Source organism: Botrytis cinerea, chromosome 9, assembly GCF_000143535.2.
Source record: "Botrytis cinerea B05.10 chromosome 9, complete sequence".
Classification (NCBI taxonomy): Eukaryota; Fungi; Ascomycota; class Leotiomycetes; order Helotiales; family Sclerotiniaceae; genus Botrytis; species Botrytis cinerea.
Genome location: NC_037318.1, coordinates 2,047,348 through 2,069,726, shown reverse-complemented (window position 1 = coordinate 2,069,726; position 22,379 = coordinate 2,047,348). Strand labels below are relative to the sequence as shown.

The 22,379-nt window shown below is 42.1% G+C and overlaps 9 protein-coding genes across 10 annotated transcripts; 7 read left to right on the top strand and 2 right to left on the bottom strand.

Annotated features, from left to right (window-relative positions):
- Positions 1-52: 52 nt before the first annotated feature.
- Bcgst10 lies at positions 53-1,876 on the top strand. Of its 2 annotated transcripts, XM_024695261.1 has the most exons (4): positions 53-487; positions 545-1,296; positions 1,345-1,507; positions 1,783-1,876. In XM_024695261.1, the coding sequence occupies exons 1-3, from the start codon at positions 376-378 to the stop codon at positions 1,468-1,470; spliced, it is 990 nt and encodes a 329-aa protein (XP_024551055.1). In that variant the 5' UTR covers positions 53-375; the 3' UTR covers positions 1,471-1,507; positions 1,783-1,876. The 2 variants fall into 2 exon arrangements, with proteins under 2 accessions (XP_024551055.1, XP_024551054.1); XM_024695260.1 differs by having other exon boundaries at positions 1,345-1,876.
- Positions 1,877-3,761: 1,885 nt separating this feature from the next.
- On the top strand, positions 3,762-4,790 carry BCIN_09g05910 (hypothetical protein). Its single transcript, XM_001551715.2, has one exon. It carries the CDS (start codon positions 4,024-4,026, stop codon positions 4,549-4,551), a length of 528 nt encoding a protein of 175 aa, XP_001551765.1. The 5' UTR covers positions 3,762-4,023; the 3' UTR covers positions 4,552-4,790.
- A 401-nt stretch (positions 4,791-5,191) lies between these two features.
- On the bottom strand, positions 5,192-6,189 carry BCIN_09g05900 (hypothetical protein). The gene has a single exon (XM_001551716.2). It carries the CDS (start codon positions 5,842-5,844, stop codon positions 5,305-5,307), a length of 540 nt encoding a protein of 179 aa, XP_001551766.1. The 5' UTR covers positions 5,845-6,189; the 3' UTR covers positions 5,192-5,304.
- Positions 6,190-6,641: 452 nt separating this feature from the next.
- Positions 6,642-8,001, top strand: BCIN_09g05890 (hypothetical protein). Its single transcript, XM_024695259.1, has one exon. It carries the CDS (start codon positions 6,914-6,916, stop codon positions 7,643-7,645), a length of 732 nt encoding a protein of 243 aa, XP_024551053.1. The 5' UTR covers positions 6,642-6,913; the 3' UTR covers positions 7,646-8,001.
- Positions 8,002-9,119: 1,118 nt separating this feature from the next.
- BCIN_09g05880 (hypothetical protein) lies at positions 9,120-9,796 on the bottom strand. The gene has a single exon (XM_001551718.2). It carries the CDS (start codon positions 9,760-9,762, stop codon positions 9,139-9,141), a length of 624 nt encoding a protein of 207 aa, XP_001551768.2. The 5' UTR covers positions 9,763-9,796; the 3' UTR covers positions 9,120-9,138.
- Positions 9,797-10,677: 881 nt separating this feature from the next.
- On the top strand, positions 10,678-11,334 carry BCIN_09g05870 (hypothetical protein). The gene is made up of 2 exons (XM_024695258.1): positions 10,678-10,701; positions 10,777-11,334. Exon 2 carries the CDS (start codon positions 10,782-10,784, stop codon positions 11,319-11,321), a length of 540 nt encoding a protein of 179 aa, XP_024551052.1. The 5' UTR covers positions 10,678-10,701; positions 10,777-10,781; the 3' UTR covers positions 11,322-11,334.
- Positions 11,335-12,111: 777 nt separating this feature from the next.
- On the top strand, positions 12,112-12,646 carry BCIN_09g05860 (hypothetical protein). Its single transcript, XM_001551720.2, has one exon. The coding sequence runs from the start codon at positions 12,136-12,138 to the stop codon at positions 12,607-12,609; it is 474 nt and encodes a 157-aa protein (XP_001551770.1). The 5' UTR covers positions 12,112-12,135; the 3' UTR covers positions 12,610-12,646.
- A 745-nt stretch (positions 12,647-13,391) lies between these two features.
- BCIN_09g05850 (hypothetical protein) lies at positions 13,392-14,562 on the top strand. The gene is made up of 2 exons (XM_001551721.2): positions 13,392-14,040; positions 14,091-14,562. The coding sequence occupies exons 1-2, from the start codon at positions 13,407-13,409 to the stop codon at positions 14,219-14,221; spliced, it is 765 nt and encodes a 254-aa protein (XP_001551771.2). The 5' UTR covers positions 13,392-13,406; the 3' UTR covers positions 14,222-14,562.
- Positions 14,563-17,890: 3,328 nt separating this feature from the next.
- BCIN_09g05840 (hypothetical protein) lies at positions 17,891-22,359 on the top strand. Its single transcript, XM_001551723.2, has 3 exons — positions 17,891-18,219; positions 18,342-20,913; positions 20,962-22,359. The coding sequence occupies exons 1-3, from the start codon at positions 18,197-18,199 to the stop codon at positions 22,150-22,152; spliced, it is 3,786 nt and encodes a 1,261-aa protein (XP_001551773.2). The 5' UTR covers positions 17,891-18,196; the 3' UTR covers positions 22,153-22,359.
- Positions 22,360-22,379: the final 20 nt, after the last annotated feature.

Genomic DNA, 22,379 nt, shown 5'->3' with positions numbered 1-22,379 from the left:
GAAGCGCAGTACCTTGGGAGTTGCACGGCTGTCAATGACTGATATCGACGTTGACATTGGACGCTGGACATTGGACAGGACGTGCGATCTATCGTGGGAGACGAACCAATACCCACATCGTACCGGAAAGCTGACCAAACGTTGGCAGCTCTTTGGTTGTCTAGTCTTTGGGCGATAAGAAGGTAAGAAAGGGATAGATTCATGCTCCCGGCAACCCCGCAGTGGTGAGATACCCAGGTAGGTATCCTGTCGCCAGGTCACTCTATGTGAAAGGACGGCATATCAGCCCACTTTGAATTCACATTGGAGATATCAGTAGCAATTCCGCGCGACGTTTTACATAGTATTAACAAACAGTCTCTTGTTGATTGCAAAATGTCTTCAACTGCGAGACAGCAATCAGTACCAAAAGATGGCAATTGGCATGGCCGAATTGAAGTGGGAGGGGAGTTCCCGCCCGAAATGGATAGATACCATTTGTACATTGGTACTCATTCCTCAAACCCTCTTCATCTGCGGATTTATCTGACAGGCTCTTGAATAGGACTTTTCTGTCCGTTTGCCCACCGAGTAAACCTCATTCGACATCTCAAAGGTCTGACTTCCATTCTCCCTATATCCATCGTCAAACCTTATCCAAAGGGTGACGATAAAGGATGGCCTGGTTGGAAATTCGCAACAGAAAGCGACCCGTACCCTGGCGCAACTGGTGATCATCTCTTCAATTCCAAATATCTTCACCAAGTATACTTCCGATCCCAAAGAGATTACAAGGGGAGATTCTCCGTGCCTGTTCTGTGGGACAAGAAGACAAAACAAATCGTTTGCAACGAAAGCTTGGAGATTCTGCGGAACTTAAATACTGGATTCGATAGCATACTGGATGATGAATACAAAAATTTGAATTTCTATCCTGACAATTTGGCCGCCGAAATCGATGAAATGGGAGAGTGGATACAAAGCGATATCAATACCGGAGTATATAAGGCTGGATTTGCGCCAAACCAAGAAACTTATGACAAGAATGTCGTGCCATTATTCAAAGCCCTGAATCGAATTGAGGAAGTCATTCAAAAGAATGGAGGTCCATATGTTTTGGGGTCAGAAATGACAGAATTAGATTTGAGGTTGTATCCAACAATTTGTCGCTTCGATGCCGTGTATGTGCAACATTTCAAGTGTAACCTTGGAACGATTCGTCATGATTACCCGGTACTAAATGCTTGGTTGAAACATTTGTATTGGGAAGTAAAAGGGTTTAAGGAATCGACGGATTTTAAACATATCAAAGAAAATGTGAGAATCTCGTATATTTTTTGATGGATGGATATTGACAATGATTAGTACACGAAGAGCCATGCGGACATCAATCCAAAGGCTATCACACCGATGGGCCCTATCCCTAACATTGAGCGTGGAGTAGATCATGATTGGAGTAAGTTGGTGGCAGGTAAAGTCGATTTGGACTAAGAAATGAAACATTTAGTGCTTGGGTATTGCTAGTTATGTACGTCGTCCCCAAAACATCGCCTTCCTCAGAAACTTGTCTCCCAGATCAATGATATTATCTTTTCAGAAGTTTGAAGAGCCCCTCCAGTAATATAAATGAAGTCCGGTGCATTCTTGGTAGTCATGTTTATGATTCTCTCGCTTTTGATAACGCTTCCTTTGCTGCTTTGTCGGCTTGACCTCATAGTTGGGACGTTCGATGGCAGTAACAAAACTCTAAAGATTGGTTGAAACAAGTGCATATCAGTAAAACCTATCTAATATTCCTAAAAGCTTTTGGTCAGTTGTACCAAACGTTCGAATGCCCCCATTTAGGGCCAATATATGAGTGGCATATATCGAGGTCAATTTAAGCAGTAAGGCTTCATGATTTGATAACAGCACAATTCTCATAAAAGTGTTACCTTCTTATTAGTATGTACGTGAATGCTTGAGCTGAGCCCTCATATATCTCAACGACTAAATCAACTCCACCACAATACCAACGGCAAGGTCCTCACTCTAGTAAGAAATGCAATACCTTCAGAGCTTGATGTTTTATTCAACTAGACAGTCGCAGTTTAGTGGAGTGGTCTGAATACCTACATGTACTCTCAGGCCCCACATCTCTGCTTAATATTCCCTTCTGATGCTTTAGCCCCCATCAAATCATCAACAGGTGAGATGGCCGAGTTGGTCTAAGGCGCCAGGTTAAGGTTATAGCTTAACATAAGATTATTACAATCTCCTGGTCTAGTAATAGGCGTGGGTTCGAATCCCACTCTCATCAATAACTTTTTGCATTTTTGGGAGAATTGGGTTTCTCTGATGCACTTTCATTCTTGACGTTTTGGTAGGATGGATGGTTCTCAAATCTCAGAAATTGAGGGATAAGAAGGAAATTTTCTTATGTGTGGAGCTGCAAATTTTTGAGTAGCGCTAGGGAAATTGGAATTGGTGGGGGTTTTTTGGTGCTAGGGGGGAAAGGGCGGAAGCGGAGTGGAGTGGGGTGGAGTAGAGGAACGTCAACTCTTGATTCAGAATTTGAGGATAAGTTGCTTGTTAAATACGTGTTTACAATTATTATCATATACACTTAAGCATAATGAGATCTCAGGTTATCGTATTTCGGCGATGACTCTTGACCGATTCAAATTTGCTCGGAAATATTTTAAGCATGAATTCTTAATGCGAAATGTGAAACCCGCATTTGGAGGGCCTCCCAATTTTTTTCTACACGGATCTAGATCTGCAACTTTTGATGGGGATGAAAGGGGTCTATCTCTGTGTGTGAGTTGTAGCGGAAATGAAGTAGTGAGGGATTTGATATTTTGGAAGGGATTTAATTGGTGTGTTGAAGAGGGGGTGGAAGTAATTGAGATTTTGTGTTTCTTGGAATTTGTAAGGCTGTAGTGTATACATTGTTTTAGGCTAGGAAGTTAGGATGGGATGGGATGGGATGAATTATTTATATCAGCTCTATTATCGTAGATCTTATGGTTGGATGGGAAGGATTTCTGGGGTGGGGATTCGGATGGCGATGGATTTTGCTTGTTGCATTTTGATTCTTTTTGAGGGAGGGGAAGCTCTTGTGTATTCAAGGTGAGGAATGGATCAAATCAGGATACAATGGAACAGTGAGGTGTATGAGCTCACAGAATAACCAATAAGTTTGATTGAACAAGGCGTTTTCAGTAATTCTTAGAACATTTTGAGATTTATATAATAACTTGCGGTAGATCAACAATGCGATGCTTCACTTTGAAGAGATTTGAATGGAATTGGAATTCATGATGATTTTTATAGGGTTGAGAGGCAATTTATTTGGCTAGAAATCTATGATTGGTAGGATGAATTCTGCAAATTGAGTTTCGAACGCAGGCTATCAATCAATCTTGAACATCTCTTAATGATCCTCAAGCTGGATATAGACTACATGACTCCCATTATAATAAAATAGATGTAGGGAAAGAATAATCTAACAAGGAATCAAGATCCTGAGGCCCTCCGCCAATATGGCTAGCAGAGCCTAGCAATTGTCTTAGGCCACGAATATTGAACATCATATACAAGCATCGATTTCAATGACCATGCACTTAAGATTATGCAAGGATTGAGTACGGTCTGATTAGTAAGTAAGTATCCTACGAAGCTGGGGGCCTCGTTCTTAGTGAATTCATGTGTGTAAATACCTAGTGTACGGCTACGGCTACCGCTACACTTGGAGTACGTCGTTAGCTACGGTAATATCGCTCAAGGGGGTTGCTGAATTGGAAAATCTTTCGTTCCATTGTGTATATAAGAGACTTTGAGCACCGCTCTCCTCTGCTTCTTCTATTCTCGTTACTTTATCTTCTTCACTTAAAGATTGCAATCTCAAGAACGGATCACATTCTCGACAAGTCAAGTTATCGAAAACTCTATGTTGGATCTTTGAAAATTCAGAGTTGTCTTCTATACTCCAATCAAAGAAATATACATTCAACACACACTTCTTTACCAATACACCAAATCAAACCAAGCCCTTAAGTAACCATGGGTTCAAAGAATAGACGTGTTGCCCAGGCCGCAACCAGCGAATTCATCCCCAAACACCCTTCTGAAATCAAGGCTCACCCGAACATCGTCCTCACAGGCAACATTCTAACTCTCACCATCGACTACTGCGCTCCGGGTAGCCCAATCGAAAAATCCACCTCGATGAAATCTCTCCTCGCCATCCTCCCCGACTACACACCTTACGCCAAGATCCTGCAACTCAGCATCCATGCCGGCATTCCACACATGGAGCCCCAAAGCGTCCATACCGCACATATCCAAGATATGAAATCGATTGTTGGAGAAGTCAACAAGTTCAAGAAGTTGGAGGTGGTTAGAGTGAGAATGTTGATTGATCATTGCAGTTTCCCGCAGATGAAACTCGCGGCTGCGATGTTTGGTTTGAGAAAGGAGGTTCAGCGTAATTTGCAGTATGTGATTAAGGGGGAGGAACCGGTTAGGATTGAGCAGGAGGATGATATGATGAAAAGATTGTTTGGGGTTTGGAGAAAGGAGTTTTTGTGAGAGGTTAGATGGGGCGAGGTGGAGGTTTGATGGTGGGGGGAGATACTGTTCTAGGGTGTGGTTGTTAAAAGATGCGATTTTCGATCTTTGGTGTTGGTTATTGGGGGGAAACTGGGTTACGGGGAAGCTAGCGCATATTCATTTGTGTATGGCGATACTTCATGGCTTTGTGCCATTGAAATATGGATGTGACTTCTGGTATGGTGTTCAGGGACATACTCTCAATGATTGTATTTACATAGCGATATAATAAGATTATATCAATCCTCATTGTTCTTGACTATCTACAAGTGAAAATTTAAGACGAATCTTAAGTATTTCGGGACCATGTACTCCGAGATTATCCGATCAGAGGGCTAAGATATAAAAACATGAACCAATTCTGTCTGATTATTAGGTATATGTATTTTTTACGTGAATATATCTTCTCTCTGTGACTCCTTTGTGAATTATGTAGATACTTGTGAAGGGCAAATGGAATAGATAGATGTACTAACTAATTGAAGTGGTGATAACACAGCATATGCACAAGAAAGTGGATATCACAAATATATAGAAAAACTGTGAGACGTAGTATTGATTTATCGTAGCCATGGATTCACCGAAAGATGTTTCTAGTCCAATCCTTCCTCGCAATGTCTGATACAACTCCCACAAAGAAAGACATTTCAGAGCCAAAAAGCAAACATACTCATTCTTTCTACTCCTCAATACTTCAATCTATTAACTATCCCCCAAACTCATTACTTATTATTACTCAACAATCTTCTCCAACCCTCCCGACCCCGAAAATCGTCTCGAATAAACCCCCAGCAACTCACTCATGAAGCAACAGCTAGCATCAATCTCCCACTTCCCATGCCCCTCAACCGCAAACGCCAAACTCCATTTAATTCTCTCCAACCCAAACAATCCAGCCAAAAAATACAAATCCTCGGTTTTCGATTCCTGGGATTTAAGTAGAATAGTCATGTGAAGTTCCTTTACTTTATCGAATTTGTTCAAAATACCGATGATAGTTTTGAAATCGGAGATGTGCGAATGAGAAGATTTGATTGGGCGTGAGGAGGGATTTTTGAGGAGGGGAGGAGCTAGAATAGAGATTTTGATATGGTGAGTCCAGGGCGCATAGTCGGGGAGAATGTTGGCGAGATTCCTCATGAGAGACGGGATTTGGAGGGGCGTGGGGTGCAGATCTATGGAGAGGGCTAGGATGCCGCCCCAGTATATTATATGAGGATGTTGTTGGATTTTGTCAAGGGGCTTTAGAGGGCGTGAATTTTCGTGGTTCATTTTTGAAGATTTTGGGGTTCGATGGGGTGAGATTTTGACGGAGGGGTCTTGTGCGTGTTGATGATTGACTGATTATGTGCTGAAGTTTTGATTGGGGATTCGTTCAGTATCGAATGTTGGGGGGGAGAGGGTGGTTCTTTATATATACGAGAGAACAGGATAGATTTGTATCCAATGGTTCTCTAAAAGAGGCATAAGAACACGAATGATACCGTCGGTCCGATGACCGTATCGAATCTTCCCTAATATGGCTTCTAGTCTAGCTGTGGCACCAGAAATGCTGTCTGACATCGACAGATAGGTGCCGTAGCTTGTATGTATACACCCATCTCGCAGTACCAAATCTAGAAATTGAAACAGCATAGCAGCCGTATACCATTACATCTGGACTTAGTGTAGGAAGAATCACCACACTACGATTTGATATTGTAACCCCAGAAGTTGATAGCGAAATCAGTATCATTAGTGTTGAAACAGAAGGCCAAGTCAATTCGAATGTTTGCATCATCGTTGGTAGTATAATAAACATTAATAGTGCGGTATATTTCCTGATCATCGGCTTCTGTACGGCTGACTAAGGAAATAATCTTCGTGGCGCTGTTAGCGTGTATGCTATTCACTTTCTGTGATGAAATCTCGCTAGCGTGTTTTTGTGGCGGAGTTTTGCAGCAATACGCACGGGTTTGACCCTTCAATCTCTAATAAGTTCTAACCAAATTCATCTCTGCGCTACTTTTCCTAATCAAAAATTCACTTCTCGTCGTAATCCACAGACATGAAATTTATTGTGGGAGTTTGGTAAAAGTACCGTCCCATCTGTAAAATATAGAGCCGTATGAAGTACATTCTGCTCCAATCTTAATTTTCTAGCAGTATTAAAAATAGCCGTATGGGAGGAAGATTTGCGCCAGTATTTATATGACCAGGTCTTCGTATCCTCATCTACCTCTCACATCCATGTTCAACTTTTTGACAACAAATAAGTCGAATTCCAATCACCTCTATCAAATCAGAGAATAGAACAGATTTCCACGAGACTATCCACGCTTCCAATCATCTCGTCAACAACATGAATAACTTCCTCCAATCCCTCCACGATAACCTCACCAGAATGCCTCGATTCATTCGTCTTCCTGTAGACTGGTCTACACGCAACAAGGTTAATGTCCCGTCTTCAAAACGAAATGTTCACAGCAGATACGAAGCACCGGAAGGATGCGCCTGCGAATTTTGCAAAAGCGATGGGAATCATCACGTCGGACTGAGAGATAAAATCGGTAGCACTAACCCTAATGAAGCCACACGAGAGCGTTTCGTTCCAATATCTCCACTCCCTGGATCAATCTCGAACAAGAAACGTCACCCCAAATCCAATAAGGTCTTGAGTCTCTCCATCGATTATTCCGGAGATCAACAAACGAATATGTCTATTATTCTTCGACAGCTTCAGAGCCCAACCTACACTTCATGGACTGGCATTCTGGAACTCATCATCTACCCTGGAATTTCCCGCAAAGACGCGCCTCGGGCTTACATCAATCACGTCCAAGGAATAAAAGATCTGGTCCACCAAATCAATATTTCTCTCACTCAAGTTCGGCAGATTCGCTGTCAATTCGTCATCGATCATTTTAGCTTTTCGCAGTTGAGACTAGCGGCTGGATTCATCAATCTCGATAACGATAGTTGGACTTTGGCGTATGTTGAAAGAAGTGACAATAATAAGATTAATGAGATTCATAAGAGGGGCTCGGTGTTCAGGAGAATCGAATGTGCTTATAGGGAGGATTTCGCAAACTAGATGGATAGTCAGGAGTGACTTGGGTGGTAATATTTGTGCACGACATGAAGAGCGTCAGGGCCAACGTATGAGCAGCTTTGGATTAAGGGTATTGGTTGATGGTAGCTTTTTGTGAGGTGTTTGTTGGATATTGAGGAGTTGGTATTTTTGAGTTGTTGGACAGTCTAGCACTAAATGCCGCTTAGGCGAGGCATGAAGTAAGGGAGATAGAGCAGGCCGATGGGACTTGGGTTTCCAAAGTCTACCGAGTCCACCTATAATGAGTAATTTGAGTTGTTGCAACTATAGCTTTTTTATGAAATTTTGACAATCGATCACAATGCTTGACTTAGTTTTCTGTTCGTGTTTCCGTACCACTTTCTTGTACTCCGCTCTTTCTCCAATCTCGCTATTGCTCCACACAACTTAAAATTTTAAAGCCTCTATCCGTGGCATTCTTGTGCATATTTTATAATCAGCGATTTTCTGTTGACGGGAAAAAGAATTTTGTGGTGTCATTTTGACACGAGCTGAGAGAATTCAGTATCTTATCTTGTGCCCTCGAAGTAATTTTGGCGGTAGAATCTCCATTAGTATTCGGGGCCCATTGATTGAGTATTCGTCGACATACTTCTACCTAAAACTACTTGTGCTCTCTCTGGGCTTCTGTAAAATTCATGACTCAGAATATATATATGAAACTGACAAAGTAAAGCCAATGCTGTTCGTGCTGATTAGGTGTTTCCTCTAGGCTTTAGAGCTTGAACGTGCTCAGTTGTGTTATTCACTATATCACTCCCTTTAATTCATCATTATATAGTCTATTATAAGGGTTCCATATGAAGTTGACGCCCTTTGATTTTCTAGTTCGAGAATCTCTTTGTGTAGAAACATGCTTTGTTGCCTGCGTCTCTTTGTTTTGCTGAAGATCCCTTTGTATACTAGGTAATTAGATGATGAATACTTTACTTTCATTGTTCGAAATCATCATAGACAAGGAATGGGGTCCAGAATAAGATAGAAACCCGTCAATAACGATAGTCTAAGGGCCTTTCTGTTTTGTAGTGGTTCTCAAGAGTGTTTTCAAGATATGCTTGTAAATATTGATCCGACAAAATTCTCTCTGGGTACTAGATGGGTTAACTTTGATTCAATAATACCGTCTGGACAGTGTTTCTCTCGGAATATGTGCTAATGATCAATTAGTTTTCAAGTATCCTACGTTCACGGAGGGGAGAGGGAAGGGGAGGGGATTATTCACTCACTTATTGTTAGTCACTTCGAATTACTCGTATTGTATGTTGTATGTTGAATGAACCTGCATTCATCGATTTTATTAGGCATAGCAGCCTGATGATCTGGGTTGAACAGAACATCTTCTACTAATCTGTCTTCGACAGTGTTGAATGATCCCAAGCTTTCAGAATGCCTCCATTCTAAGAAACTTGAATGATCCTGTCATTGTCAGCAAAAAGAAAAACTCACACACTCGCCTTGGGTCTTCGATTTCGGACTCACTCGCTATCGGAAGAAATATAGCTGTAGGGACCAAGCTTTTTGTACTGGGTTCGAGATGACTCCTCCTTGGGATCCCAATGCCCCCCGAGAGGCATGGTGGGACGCTTCTGGATGCCAGTACGACGTCCTTCGAGGGTAGCGAGTGCGTCATCTCGATCTTGAACCTGTTGACCAGCTTCGCGACGCTGGGTTTCTTTGTGGATGGCCTCGCGACGCCAATCATCGATGGTCTCCAAAGGCGCGAGTTGCTCTTGCGAGATGATTTCCTCCCTGAGGATCTCATCGCTGTTGCGCTCTTGGAGATTGGGTCTGTCGGGTTGGAAGCTGTCTGGGGTTGGAGATGGGAGCTCGTCGACCCATCCTGCGTATCTGTCAGATGTGAAGTTAGCGGTGACCTCAAGCTCACAAGCTGGGCATTTCATCCTGGAGTAGCGTATGGTAGATTTGCCGGCGTTCAAGGTGAGAGCGCGCTTCAATCCTTTCTTGACTTTCCCAGTCAAAGTGCGTGTCAATGACTTCTTGGGCTCTTGCGAAGGGTCTTCGCTTGCTTGTCGGGTTGGTGTTTGTTTTTCCGTCATATGTCCGCATGTATACTGGGTCTTGGTATATGAAGTAGACATGATGATGAAGAGCTGTGTGTTGGAAGCTGGAGTCTTTCTTGTTGTTGTTGTTGTTGTGTGTGTGTGTGTGTTTGTGTGAGAGAGAGAAGCTGAGGATTTATAGAACAATCAGTACATCCAAGGGGTATATATACTTGGTCTGGGACGCATGTTGTGATCTTATTCAGGTGCTGTTCAGAAGTTTTGCGTTTTGGAGATGGTAGAATAGACTAGTCAGAACTACTTGCTCTCAAAAAAAAACGTGGAGAACAACGCCACTCATGCAAAGATGCCCCTTTCCGAGGAGGAACATAACGTATTTGAATACCTTATGTTGTTGCCGAATTTTTAGACGCAGAATTAGTGTTTTTAATGGCATATGCACTTTTAAAATCGTTGGCGTCAAGGATTGCTATGTAGCATCATGTTTTATTCTAATTTAGAGTAGAAGATATCTTTTAGAAGTATATTTGTCGTTTAGAGCAAAATTTCGGGGCATCTCATGTCTATGATTCAAGACTTTAGTGGATTCATGATCTTGTTTCATCTTTATGTGCCTCTTTATTACGGACCCGAATGTCATTCTACAGCCTACACTATGAAATATTCCATTGGCTGAAGCTATTTTCAGCGGGAGAATTTTTTTTTTTGATAGGATCTAGCTACTTCTGAATCATCTACCGAAGTTTCTAGAATTTGAAGTTGACGCAATTGTCTTTTAATGAAGTTACTTCACATTGGCTTTTTTGATGGGCTATTGATAGAAGTCATAGCCGGAGGTCAAATGGCTCAACTGCTACGGCATCAATGTGTTGCTGTAATTTAACGAACTCTAGATCTATCTTCACCACTTTAATGTGGTTTTTGCTGGCGACTATAAAAGTTTCTCTTTTGTGCAAGTGAAATAAATCTTTCATCACTGCTTTTCTATCTTCAGTGTCTAATCGGTATTTAACTTAGGTAAATCTACTGGCAAGTCAAATTCCCTCGTAGAATAGATATCACTTAGTCTCATTATGCTAAAGATTCTCTCAGAAGTCATGGCCAACAAAAAGACTCAAGCTAAGAAGACCAATCTTCCTCCAATCCTTCCCAAGCCACCTTCATTAGTTGAAGAACACGATTCGCTCTATTGGTTAGAAGGCACACAGTCCCTACAAATAACCATCGCATACAACGAAGACAAAACACAGGAAGAGACTGCTGCTTATATGGCTACCATGATTGACCGTGTAGGTGAATATGGTCCATGGGCGGTTAAAATTGATCTTCTCATTCACCCACGAATTATTCGCCGCTGGGAAAGTCTCAGCATCTACACCCAGCATGTTTCTGAGATGATGGCTTTGGTCGAAACAATCAACAACTCCTTCACCAATCTTACTCATATCAATGTTCGACTCGAGATAGACTTTTCCAACTTCCAGCAAATTAAATTAGCGGCTTGCTTCTTAGCTTTTAAGGCACATTGGAGTTTGAGCTATTACATTGAAGACAATCCTATTCTCTTTGAAATTAGCACGCAAGGCTATCTTATGAGACGCCTTCGTGGTGTCTACCATAGAGATTGCAAGTCATAGATAGTCACTGTCAGGTCTGAGTATTCGAGGAGGGTTGCCATCAAATTGGAAGCAAGATGTCGTTTGCCTCGGCTCATTTTATTTTGGGAATCGCCAAGATGGCGGGATAGAGTGACAGTTCTTTACGAATGTAGGAAGAATTTTGACAATTTGTCACTTAGCTTAGGATGTTTTCTTTGGCGCAATTTCGTTTATACCCAGCATATATCATGTAGCATTATATTAGCACATCTGCAACCCCACCTTCAATCTTAGACAACGGGTGCATATCTGATAGTTTATGGTTATTAAGCGATGAATTGTTTGACGGTGAACTTCAATACTTTCTACGCAGCTCTTCGATCACTCAAGTTTCCAAGTCATGTGTTCGTTCTAAAAGCCTCCATGATCTAACAAGCAGTGTTTAGAGTCTCTCATAAACGGAGACCTTGATAACGGAGGCTCAAGGATACGGAAGCCACTTTCTCAAATAGAATCAGAGATACTCCTACGGATGAATCTATCTGTTAAGTTCCTAACAAAGACTTGTAAATTGACAAAGAATGCTCCACGAAAACAACGGGAAGAGTTGGGATGGGTTGAAAGAAGCAGTGAGCATAATCGAAACAACGGATTATTCTTTGAGCAGCCATCAACAAAGACCAGGAGTAACAAGCTAGTAACACTTTTTGAACAATTCTATTGTTCGGGTGAACTCTGGTACAAATACCGTTGTGATCAACATGAACTCTCTGATTATCAAACAGCACTACTCCTCAGTATCAAGTATCATCAACTATAAGTTCAGTTAGCACTTCCAATTAAAATTTACAATATGCCTTCCAACAAGGATTGGTCGATGTTCAAGATGAGTTGGTCTTTCCAGATTGGCTCTACTAGAGGAAACATCGAGCCTATCGACCCGCTTCAGACAACACCAGAATCTCAGCAGAAAGCTAGTAACCAGATCAGCAAGGAGAAGATACAGCAGATCAAGAGAGATCAGATGAGCAACTATCGAGCAACACTCCCTCGTCATCCAGCAGTCAAGCTCTTTGGCCAAATGTTGATGGTTAATGTCGATTTCCATCCCAGAATCGGTCAGCATCCCACGGATGTTCCAACTCTCCTTGAACTACTCCCAGAGTATGACTTCTTCACACGTTTTATTCATGTCACATTCCACGACGAGCTTTCAGAACTAGACACTGACGAGAGTTATCAACGTAGAGAGACCATCCAGAGTATTATGTCTATGTTAAACAGTTTCCAGGACATCAAGCGATTCACTGCCGTGAGAACGATTTGACGAGCATGTTTTTACTCGGATGAAATCAGTTCTTGCACGTAAGATCTTGAGTATTCTTGAATAGAATCGCTAGCTTGGCTTCACTGCCGTTTCAGAGATCGGACGCCTGCTCTTAACCCTCAATAATATTGCATTTTTTTTACATATAACAATTTCAACCCTAAGCATTACCGTGATGTACCTTACTTACTGTGATCATCAATTCTGTGAAATTAATCTACATTAGCTCTTCAGATAGAACGCTCCATGAGGCCGGACTCTTGTAGATTAGCCTCCAAGTCTTGATTTTCCAACATTTTCGAGCCACAAGTTGACTTCTCTTTTGATCTTCGTCACCTAATCACATAATCTCAATAGTGATGAACTGCAGTACTGAGTCGTTATCAGCTCGCCTGTAGGCTAGTCTAGTGACATTCCCTTGAAACTCGCTGCTGTACTGTAAATCATTTTCAATTAAGCGACCTAATTATTTATCATATTGCATTTGATCCGTTCAGTTATAGTGGGGAAACCTACCGTATAACATCATGTTTTGACCGTAATAATTTATCTGCAGATGCACTAGACACTAGTCGCAGTCGACTGTTTTGGAGAAAGGCTACTTAAGGCTTCTTCTGTCCTGGAGAAACGATTTCTTCTTCCTTACAACATCTTCCTTTAACCTACATCAAGCTGAGTCCCTCAAAAAACAAAAGAATATTCCTTTTGGGCTCATTACTCGATCATCTACTTCAAACATCTTCACTACTATTCAATCCATATTTACAACCAACTATCTGCAAGTTCCCTAATTAAAAATGCAATCTCAGAACTCCAACGGTAACTCATCTTCAGCCATGAGTCAAACAAGCACTGCACCACTCCAGGAGGAGAAAACTCTCGATAACGCAGCCCCAGCCATGCGCCCTTCAACTGCTGCATTCTTCAAGAAGGAGAAGGCTGTTAAGTCTTTGACTGCGACTACCTCTGTGCCTACTCAGGCCATGCGCCCTTCCGCGGCAGCTTTTTTCTATTCGAACAAGACTGATGGCTCTATGAGCATCACTGCGCCCAAGCACAAGTACAAGCCTAAGCCACTTGTTGATCTGAGTGCATTGACGCAGCACCCCTCTATCACAATTATCGACAACAAGGAGATCTCAATTTTCATTGAGCTATGTCCCTTCACGGATGATAAGCCAACTGATATGTTGGCTCTTCGTGCCGCATTGCCAGAATACAAGTCCGTCAAGAAGTTGACGATCAAGATCCATGCACCATGGCCCCGTACAGAGCCTAAGGAGTGGTACAACAATCGTGTTAGCTGCACAAAGAAGCTGTTCGCAATCATCGACACATTCGACCTGTATAAACTCAAGGTCACAATGTCTATTGATGGATGTAACTTCCCTCAGATGAAGTTAGCGGCTGCAATCCACACGTTAAAATTCAGTAAGTTCCATTACTCCTCTATTGATAGAATGTTTCTAACACAAATTCAGAGAAGTGGCAGCTATACTACCAGGTCTATGATGAAGCCAACAAGTCTGAGGGAGATGAGATCAAGATATTTCGCGGTAGCGAATATGACCTCAGACTTCGGGGAGTCTGGAAAAAAGAGTTTCTGACCTAAGTTCAAATGGAAGCTAGGTAGTACATCAATAACTGGGGGAGGGAAGTTACTCAACGTCAACAATTGCGGTTGGCAATGAGAAGAGATGACCATAGACATGTTTACGGGATGATGAAGTGGTGTTTACGATATGATTCTTGCGGGGTCCTTTTTCTTCTTTTTGTTTGCTGTGCATCTGGAGACAGTAGCTATGCTGTATGCCCTTTCATACAGGGAATAATGGTCAACAGGGATCAATTTTCTGTAGACAGAAAATGAATTCGCCTATTCTAAGCGTAACCACAACAACTGGATATATGTGTGAGAAGTGAATTTTGAAACCTATTACATAAGTATGACCACCAAGAAATCATCGCTGACAAGGTTTGCCAAGGGGAAGATGTGCACTGTAGAATGAAGCAACGCCGACGCACGCAGGCAGCTGGACTATCGATTACGGCGATAGTGAATTTTTGCATGAATGCTTGCTGAGACCCTCAAGCTGGGTACTACTGAGAGCAATTTTGACGTGCGAAGGGTCCTGGTCTGTGTTAGTAAGAGTCCAAAATCATAGATCATTACATGATAACCTACCAAAGTCCCCGGCCTTCCCGCAGAAGAATTATCTCATTGGACATTTTGACGGTTTGTGAGTTGTTAAGTTTTGCTGGTGTTGATCGTGGTATGTCGATCTTTTCACTTAGAACTTCGATGGCAGGGATATCTTGGGCGGTGCTTTCCTGGTCTTTGAACTCGATTGTACTTGCTGGTGTTGATTTTGGTATGAAGTAGTTCTGTAGAACACCAAGATACGAATGCCAACATTCGAAAGTTTGATATCGCTATCGATGGCAGATCAGCGATGCCCTTTTTACCTGTTCATGGATCAGTATTACAGTCCTCTAAGCCCACCAGTATTAATGACTCACCTCTAACATAATAGCTTCAAGCTATTTAGATGTAGACAGCTTTGAATATTTATGTGCAGCAAGTAAGTATCATTCATAAAGACTTACAAATACCGAACGCATCTTCATCAATGAGCCAGTCAGCATTTTTTTACTTAACACAAGATCTAGCATAATCCTTCAGACCCATGCAACCATTGAGGGGTAGTGCATCGTTTGCACGAAGCAATTAATATGCACGCAAACTTCACGGTCTAACATGAAAGAAAGCAACACCATCTGAGGCATAGTCCAAGTATTGAGCACCGACAGCAGTGAGAAGTAGTAAATAACAGATCCTTCATCGTGGAATCAATAGTACCTGCGTGCCACATTGGACATGTATGCTTCACCAACATATGATCACCCGGATACATGATCATGATCTTTAAGTCAAAGTTTTGGAAAGAGTTTGATATTAGTTCTTGTATTCGATTCTGCTTTCCTCGAATTATAACATCCTTGCCTCCATAGGCTAAAGTTTTTCTGGTGGCAGAGGCAATTTTGAAGGTTGTGGAGATATTACTAGCTTCATCCACAGATTCGAGGTAAGGTACTGTAGGTAGGTAGGTGGTCAGCAGCTACTCAAATCAGTGGTTAAGGAGATCGAGAACTGGTACTTGATAAATTGCTCTTGTATAAAGACTAGGAAGAGAGATAACTTACACAAAGATCTTCCATTAGATATAGTGCTTGTATCTTGCCAATGGAGCAAGCTTATCGATTTCATTGATATGAAAGAAGAAATTTCCTCAAGAATTATTGCAGATCTTCATATATTATCTAATACGATTAGTTGAGCGCATGGTTAAGGGGTATTGCATATATCCACCTGACAACAACAATCACTTAAGAATTTGTGATTCGCTGGTAGCCTAGTCTGCCGTTATACCAGCCGCTCCATATGACTACCATAGTCCACAAGAAGATGAGGATGATCAAGGCGCGCAAAAGCAGAAGAATGTCTAATGCATATTCTGGTGGTTGTACTCTTCGCATTATCGCAATCGACTCCATGTTGAAAATAAAAGGATTCTAAAAGAGTTTTTAAGTATGGAAGGTAGGTAGGTAGGTAGATAGTTAGACAAGAGTGATTCGACTATACAGGTCTCCAGGTTGTCCTCAGAATCATGTAAAGAAAAGGAGAACTTGATAATAAAACAAAAAAGCGATTGGCAGAAGGACACAAACTTCAGGGCTAGTGCACAAGAAGAAGAAGATTAAAATCTTCAAAATTATCCGAGGCTGAGACAGCATAGCCTTATTTTATTTATTAGTGACTACCTAGGTATTAACTTAAATTTTAAATCGAGGATCAGAGACCTGGGTTTGAGTCATAAAATCAACTTATTACATTCACCTTGATGCCAATTCTAAAGCTTCAAACATCACTCCAAAGAATCCTCAGTTACTTGAAAGTGCATGTCTCTCTCTCTCTCTCTCTCTCTCTCTCTCTCTCTCTCTCTCTCTTGTCCTTTCAATAAACGGATGAGACCAAATTTCACTGGTTCCAAAGTTAAACAAAAGAACTAAAGAGTCTATGGCATACTCAGGTAGTCTGGGGTAGATACGATGGGATAATATCAACCTTGAAAACCAATAGGATAGAAAAGTAGCATTATACAGGTAATTCACATTGAATTCAAATTTGATAGTAGCTTTTTCAAGATTAGAATTAGAAGCTGAAAGATGAAGGAATTAGGTAACGTCAGTTAAAATTAACATCTTTGAGATTCACTTCAAAACAACAGGGAACAAGCAAGAGATGGAAGGCTGTCTGGAGAGTCAACAGGTGTGTAAGTGAGGTCAGAAAAGCCCTCAAAAACTCTAGGTCCTCTCGTCCTATTGAAATATTGGTTCTTTTCTAGATATTGCCAGGCTGCAGAAGCTTCTACTGGTATTGGATGAATGGATGAGAAAAATATAAGAACACTTCCTGCTCTAACTTACGATACCTACCTAATAATGCCTGGTTTTACTCTTGGTAAGAATGTATAGAGTTTAAAGGCCCTTGACTGGAATACCAATCAAATCACTAATGTGGTAACAGTTGAATCAAGCTGTAAAAATACATTAGTCCATCATCAACTAACTCATTGGTAGAAGTCAAACAGATGTCAATGATGTTAACAAAAGGTCCCAGGAGTTACGATGTGTTCTACATATTAATATTTTAGACAAAACAACAAACCCCATATAACAAAGGTCAAACCATCATTTTGAGAACTATATCTTTCTAGTTTACATCAACTTCTTAGGATCAAAATATGAAGGAATAAATTGATTTGATATTATGAAGAGAAACGATATGTAAGTTAGCTCTTAGGCTAGCTAGCAACCAGTGTGTGTCCCCCTCTGAATGACTCTTGCAGTAATCTTTGTACTTTCCCCAGAATGCAAGCATGAATATCAGTCTTTCGACATTCTTGGAATCTTTGGTGAGGCAGTTAAGCTGTTAAAGCAAGCACGTTCAATGAAGTTTACCGCTATTTGAGAACATACAAAAGCAAATCCGAGAATTTTGCGAAACTAAGCTTAATATTCCTGAGGAGTTGAGAAATTTAACCTTTCACCTCTAGAGATCCTCCAACTAATGTGTTCATGAAGGGTTCATGCTAGAAATGAACATTCACATGAAAATAAGCTCTGCTCGTTAAATTGTTTCTCCGAGCCCCGACCACATACACACGTGATATTTTTCTCCACATTCGCTACATCATTGTTAAATCTATTGCTTTATTCAGAAAAGCTACATAATTTAATTGATAATTGCTTCCTCGAGATATTTAGGGAGTAATTGTACCTTTTCCTGAGGATTTAAATTTTCAACATCAGATTCTCAACTTTTCTTTCGCTCTCTCACCACTCTAAGCCTCATCTCTTCCCAACCAAAGTTCTTCAAACTTGGGCGGGAAGGTACTGACGAGCATTTGAGCTTAGCCACAAAGTTGGCATTTACCCCCCGAATAACTTGCTCGTTGGCACACAACTCGACACTGTGACCGACGCAGCAGAAAATTGAGCTGGAGATAGAAGAAAAGTGTCGATAATGACAGACCCCGTTGAGTCAACGTAAGTAAGAACTATTAAATTTGATCATGCCGCGGGAAGCGCTACCCCCTCTTTCTTCAGGTCTCAAATTATCTTGGGCGTTACTGTGGACAGTGACAACCTGCTAATCCTTATTTTCTTAGTCACAAACGCAGTAAATCATCTGCCTTATCTCTGCTGCGCAGCAGGAGAGAGGGGAAGGATGACGAGAATGTAGAATATCAAGCCCCGACGTCGCCTGCGACCACGGCACACTCACCCACGTTTCCAGCTGCACCGTTTCAGCCCACTGTCGGACATTCTTCGAAGAAATCGACCAGTGCAACAGGACTCATGAGATCAGTTTCTAGCGTCCATCCGCGGACCACGGCTACTTTATCACCCGACAAGACGATGTCCATCGAGCAGACTGTTCGAAAGTTCAAGATATTTGAGGCATTGAAGAACGGAGATACAGCAGCAATCTCAAAGGCAATCCGTGAGTCTGATGGTAGTCGCATGAGCATCTCTAGCTTCGCAACCGTTTCAACCAATTTGGAAGATACCACCATCCTGCACTTAGCTATTCAATGTGCTGAACAACAAGTAATCGAGTATGTGTTATCTGATGGAGCGGGAACAATCGATGTCAATGCAAAAGATCGTGATGGGAATACAGCTCTTCACCTTGCTGCAAGCTTAGGTCGTGGTCCTATTGTACGCTTGCTTCTTGGGCAGCCCGGTATCAATGATTCTTTACCAAATTATGCGGGCCGCCTACCTCTCGACCTTGCTCGAACACCCGATATTTTCCAGCAACTACAGCTCTCTCGTTCCATGTTTGTGGATGCTAAGATAAAGCAAATACATGAACTGGTTGCGTACGGAGACTATAAAACATTGGGCGAAATTTTGGAGGAACCTCGAGTCAAAACAGTCTTGGATATCAATGGCGGAGAGTTCACTTCAGACCCAATCACGGTACAAGCTGGTGGCACTTTACTCCATGAAGCTTCCAGAAAAAAGAATATTGAACTCATACAAGTGTTGCTGTTACATGGTGCTGATCCGTTCCGTCGCGACCGAAAAGGAAAACTACCGCAAGATTATACAAAAGATGATGCGACCAAAGCTATGTTAAAGAAGTCTCCTGCTGCAGTTGCCGCTCAACGAGGAATCCAAGAGAAAGCTGTTCTCGGGAATGTATCTCAACAAGGAGCAGTCAATGCCAACCCGTCAGATGCACTAGCTGGAAAGGAGGGCCGAGAAATGCAAGGTTATCTAAAAAAGTGGACAAATTATCGCAAAGGTTATCAATTACGTTGGTTCACCTTGGAAGACGGCATCCTAAGTTATTCCAAACACCAGGACGATGCCGGATCTGCTTGTCGAGGTGCAATTAATATGCGTATCGCAAAACTCAACATGGATCCCACAGAAAAGACCAAGTTCGAAATTATTGGAAAATCATCCGTTAAATACCATCTCAAAGCGAACCATGAAGTTGAAGCTAAAAGGTGGTTTTGGGCGCTGAATAATTCTATTCAATGGACTAAGGATCAAGCCAAGGAAGAGGAAAAACAAGAGGCCAAGAGATTAGAACTGTTACAGCAAGCAAAAGAGCAATCTGGTAGTGGATCCAAGGAAACATTTGACAGCAATGGTCTCAACGAGCCATCTCTTGCCTATACGGAATCGCGCCGTGAGAGCATTCAAGGTAGCAGGCTTATGCCACAGAATAGCCTAAGCAGGATTGCAAGTCCAAGAGTCGCATTTACCAGCACTGCTGGTAGTATTGGCGATGAAGAAGAAACTAACTATGGATCATACAACGCAAGCTTCATTGGCGAAGGAAGCAGAATACCAAGTCATATTGGAACTGGACCTGTGAATGGAGATGATGATGATGATGAATATGGAGATGGCTCTAGTGAACACGAAATGCCGGCAGGTAAGGATGCTTTTGAAATAACGGCTCAATCTGCTCGACTACAACTCGAACTCATGGGACAAGTCAACGCCGCTTTACAAGTAGAGCAATCCAGAAATCCAAATCTCGTCATTTCTGACCCAGTTGCGAACCAAGCAACCGCCACATATGATTCGGCCATTCGTAATCTCAAGGGTCTTGTTGGCGATCTTTTGAAAATTTCCAAAGATAGAGATGCATATTGGCAACACCGTCTTGATCGGGAAGAGCATATGCGAAGGATGTGGGAAGAAAGCATGGCTCAAGTAGCTCGTGAACAGGATGAATTAATGGCTCGTATGGGCGAATCGGAGGAGAAGAGAAAGATTACAAAACGAGCACTTCGTGAAGTCACTCGGTCGGCATCTAGACCGGCTAGTAGAGGTGAATTGGCAGCAAAAGCTGAGATAGTTGAGGCTCTTGATGATGTTTCTCTCAATGATGACGGGACCGCTCCTTTGAGACACGTACCGACTAGCAAAAGCTCATTGCGACAGAAATCGAATGCTGAAGATATCCCTGATATGTCTGATTCAGACTCAGACGAAGATGACGAATTCTTCGACGCCGTTGATGCCGGACAAGTCGAAATAGTCAAAGCTTTACCACTTTCGAGCCCTGTCGTAGGTGTAACTGAAGAGGTAGAGGAGGATGAACATGTGAAAGTTGATGGGCTAGACATCAGTTCTGCCTTTAAGGGATACGAAAATGGCATAAGAACTCGTCTAAAGATGGATGCTGATGATCGTCCAAAGATTTCTCTATGGGTATGTACTTGAGCTCGTTTTATTCCAACTTCACTAATACTTTTCAAGGGTATTCTTAAATCTATGATTGGCAAGGACATGACTAAAATGACACTTCCTGTGTCTTTCAACGAACCGACGTCATTACTGTATCGATGTGGTGAAGATATGGAATATGCAGATCTTTTAGATATTGCAGCAGACCGAGCAGACTCAATCGAGCGCATGGTGTATGTTGCAGCTTTCGCCTCGAGTGAGTATGCATCGACGATTGACAGAGTTGCAAAACCTTTCAATCCCCTTCTTGGCGAAACTTTTGAATATGTTCGTCCTGATAAGAACTATCGCTTCTTCATCGAGCAAGTCAGTCATCATCCACCAGTTGGTGCTGCTTGGGCTGAGTCTCCTAAATGGACCTATTATGGGGAATCAGCTGTGAAGTCTAAATTTTATGGAAAGTCTTTCGATATTAACCCCCTCGGTACTTGGTTTCTTAAACTTCGTCCCACACCTGGAGGACCAGAAGAGTTGTACACCTGGAAAAAGGTCACATCTTCCGTCGTTGGAATCATCACTGGTAACCCTGTGGTCGACAATTATGGGCCAATGGAAATCAAGAATTGGACAACAGGTGAAGTTTGCAAAGTCGAGTTTAAGGCTCGAGGTTGGTCAGCTTCTAGTGCTTATCATATTACTGGGAGAGTCAACGATGCAAACGGACAGACTCGTTTCAGTCTTGGTGGCCGCTGGAACAGTAAAATTTATGCTCGTTTCACGCCTGGTTACGAGGCAACTGTCGAGGAGCCTAAGTCCGGTTCTTCTCACCGTAGAGGCAGTGTCAATGACCCAAGCCAAGCATTTTTAGTCTGGGAAGCTAATCCACGCCCAGCTGGTATCCCATTCAATCTGACTCCTTTCGTCCTCACATTCAATGACATCAACGACAACCTTCGCCCTTGGTTGCCACCAACAGATTCTCGATTGAGACCTGATCAGCGTGCCATGGAAGATGGCGAGTACGATTTAGCTGCTACTGAGAAGAATCGCCTTGAACAAAAACAACGTGCTAGACGACGTGAACGTGAACAGCTTGGTGAAGAGTTTGTTCCTAAATGGTTCGAGAAATCGAAATGCCCAATCACTGGAGAGGAATACTGGGCTTTTAACGACAAATATTGGAACGAACGAGAGAAGGCTGCCACTGGAGAGGCATGGACAGGTGTCGAAGATATTTTTAATGATGTAACTGAGGACGAGTGAACATGCTTAGATGAGGAGATAGAGAAGGGTGTAGGATATCTAAATGTAAAGTATAAATCTTTTTTCATAGCTTTTGTTTTTGGCGATGAACTGGGCGGTTTACCATGAGACGCAACGATACACAAGAAAACACGTACATAAATACCTAGCAGTTAGCGGGCTGTCAGCCAATCAGTTAGTCATACATAATACATATCATTCAAATCAGGTCAAGAAGTCTTGGCACG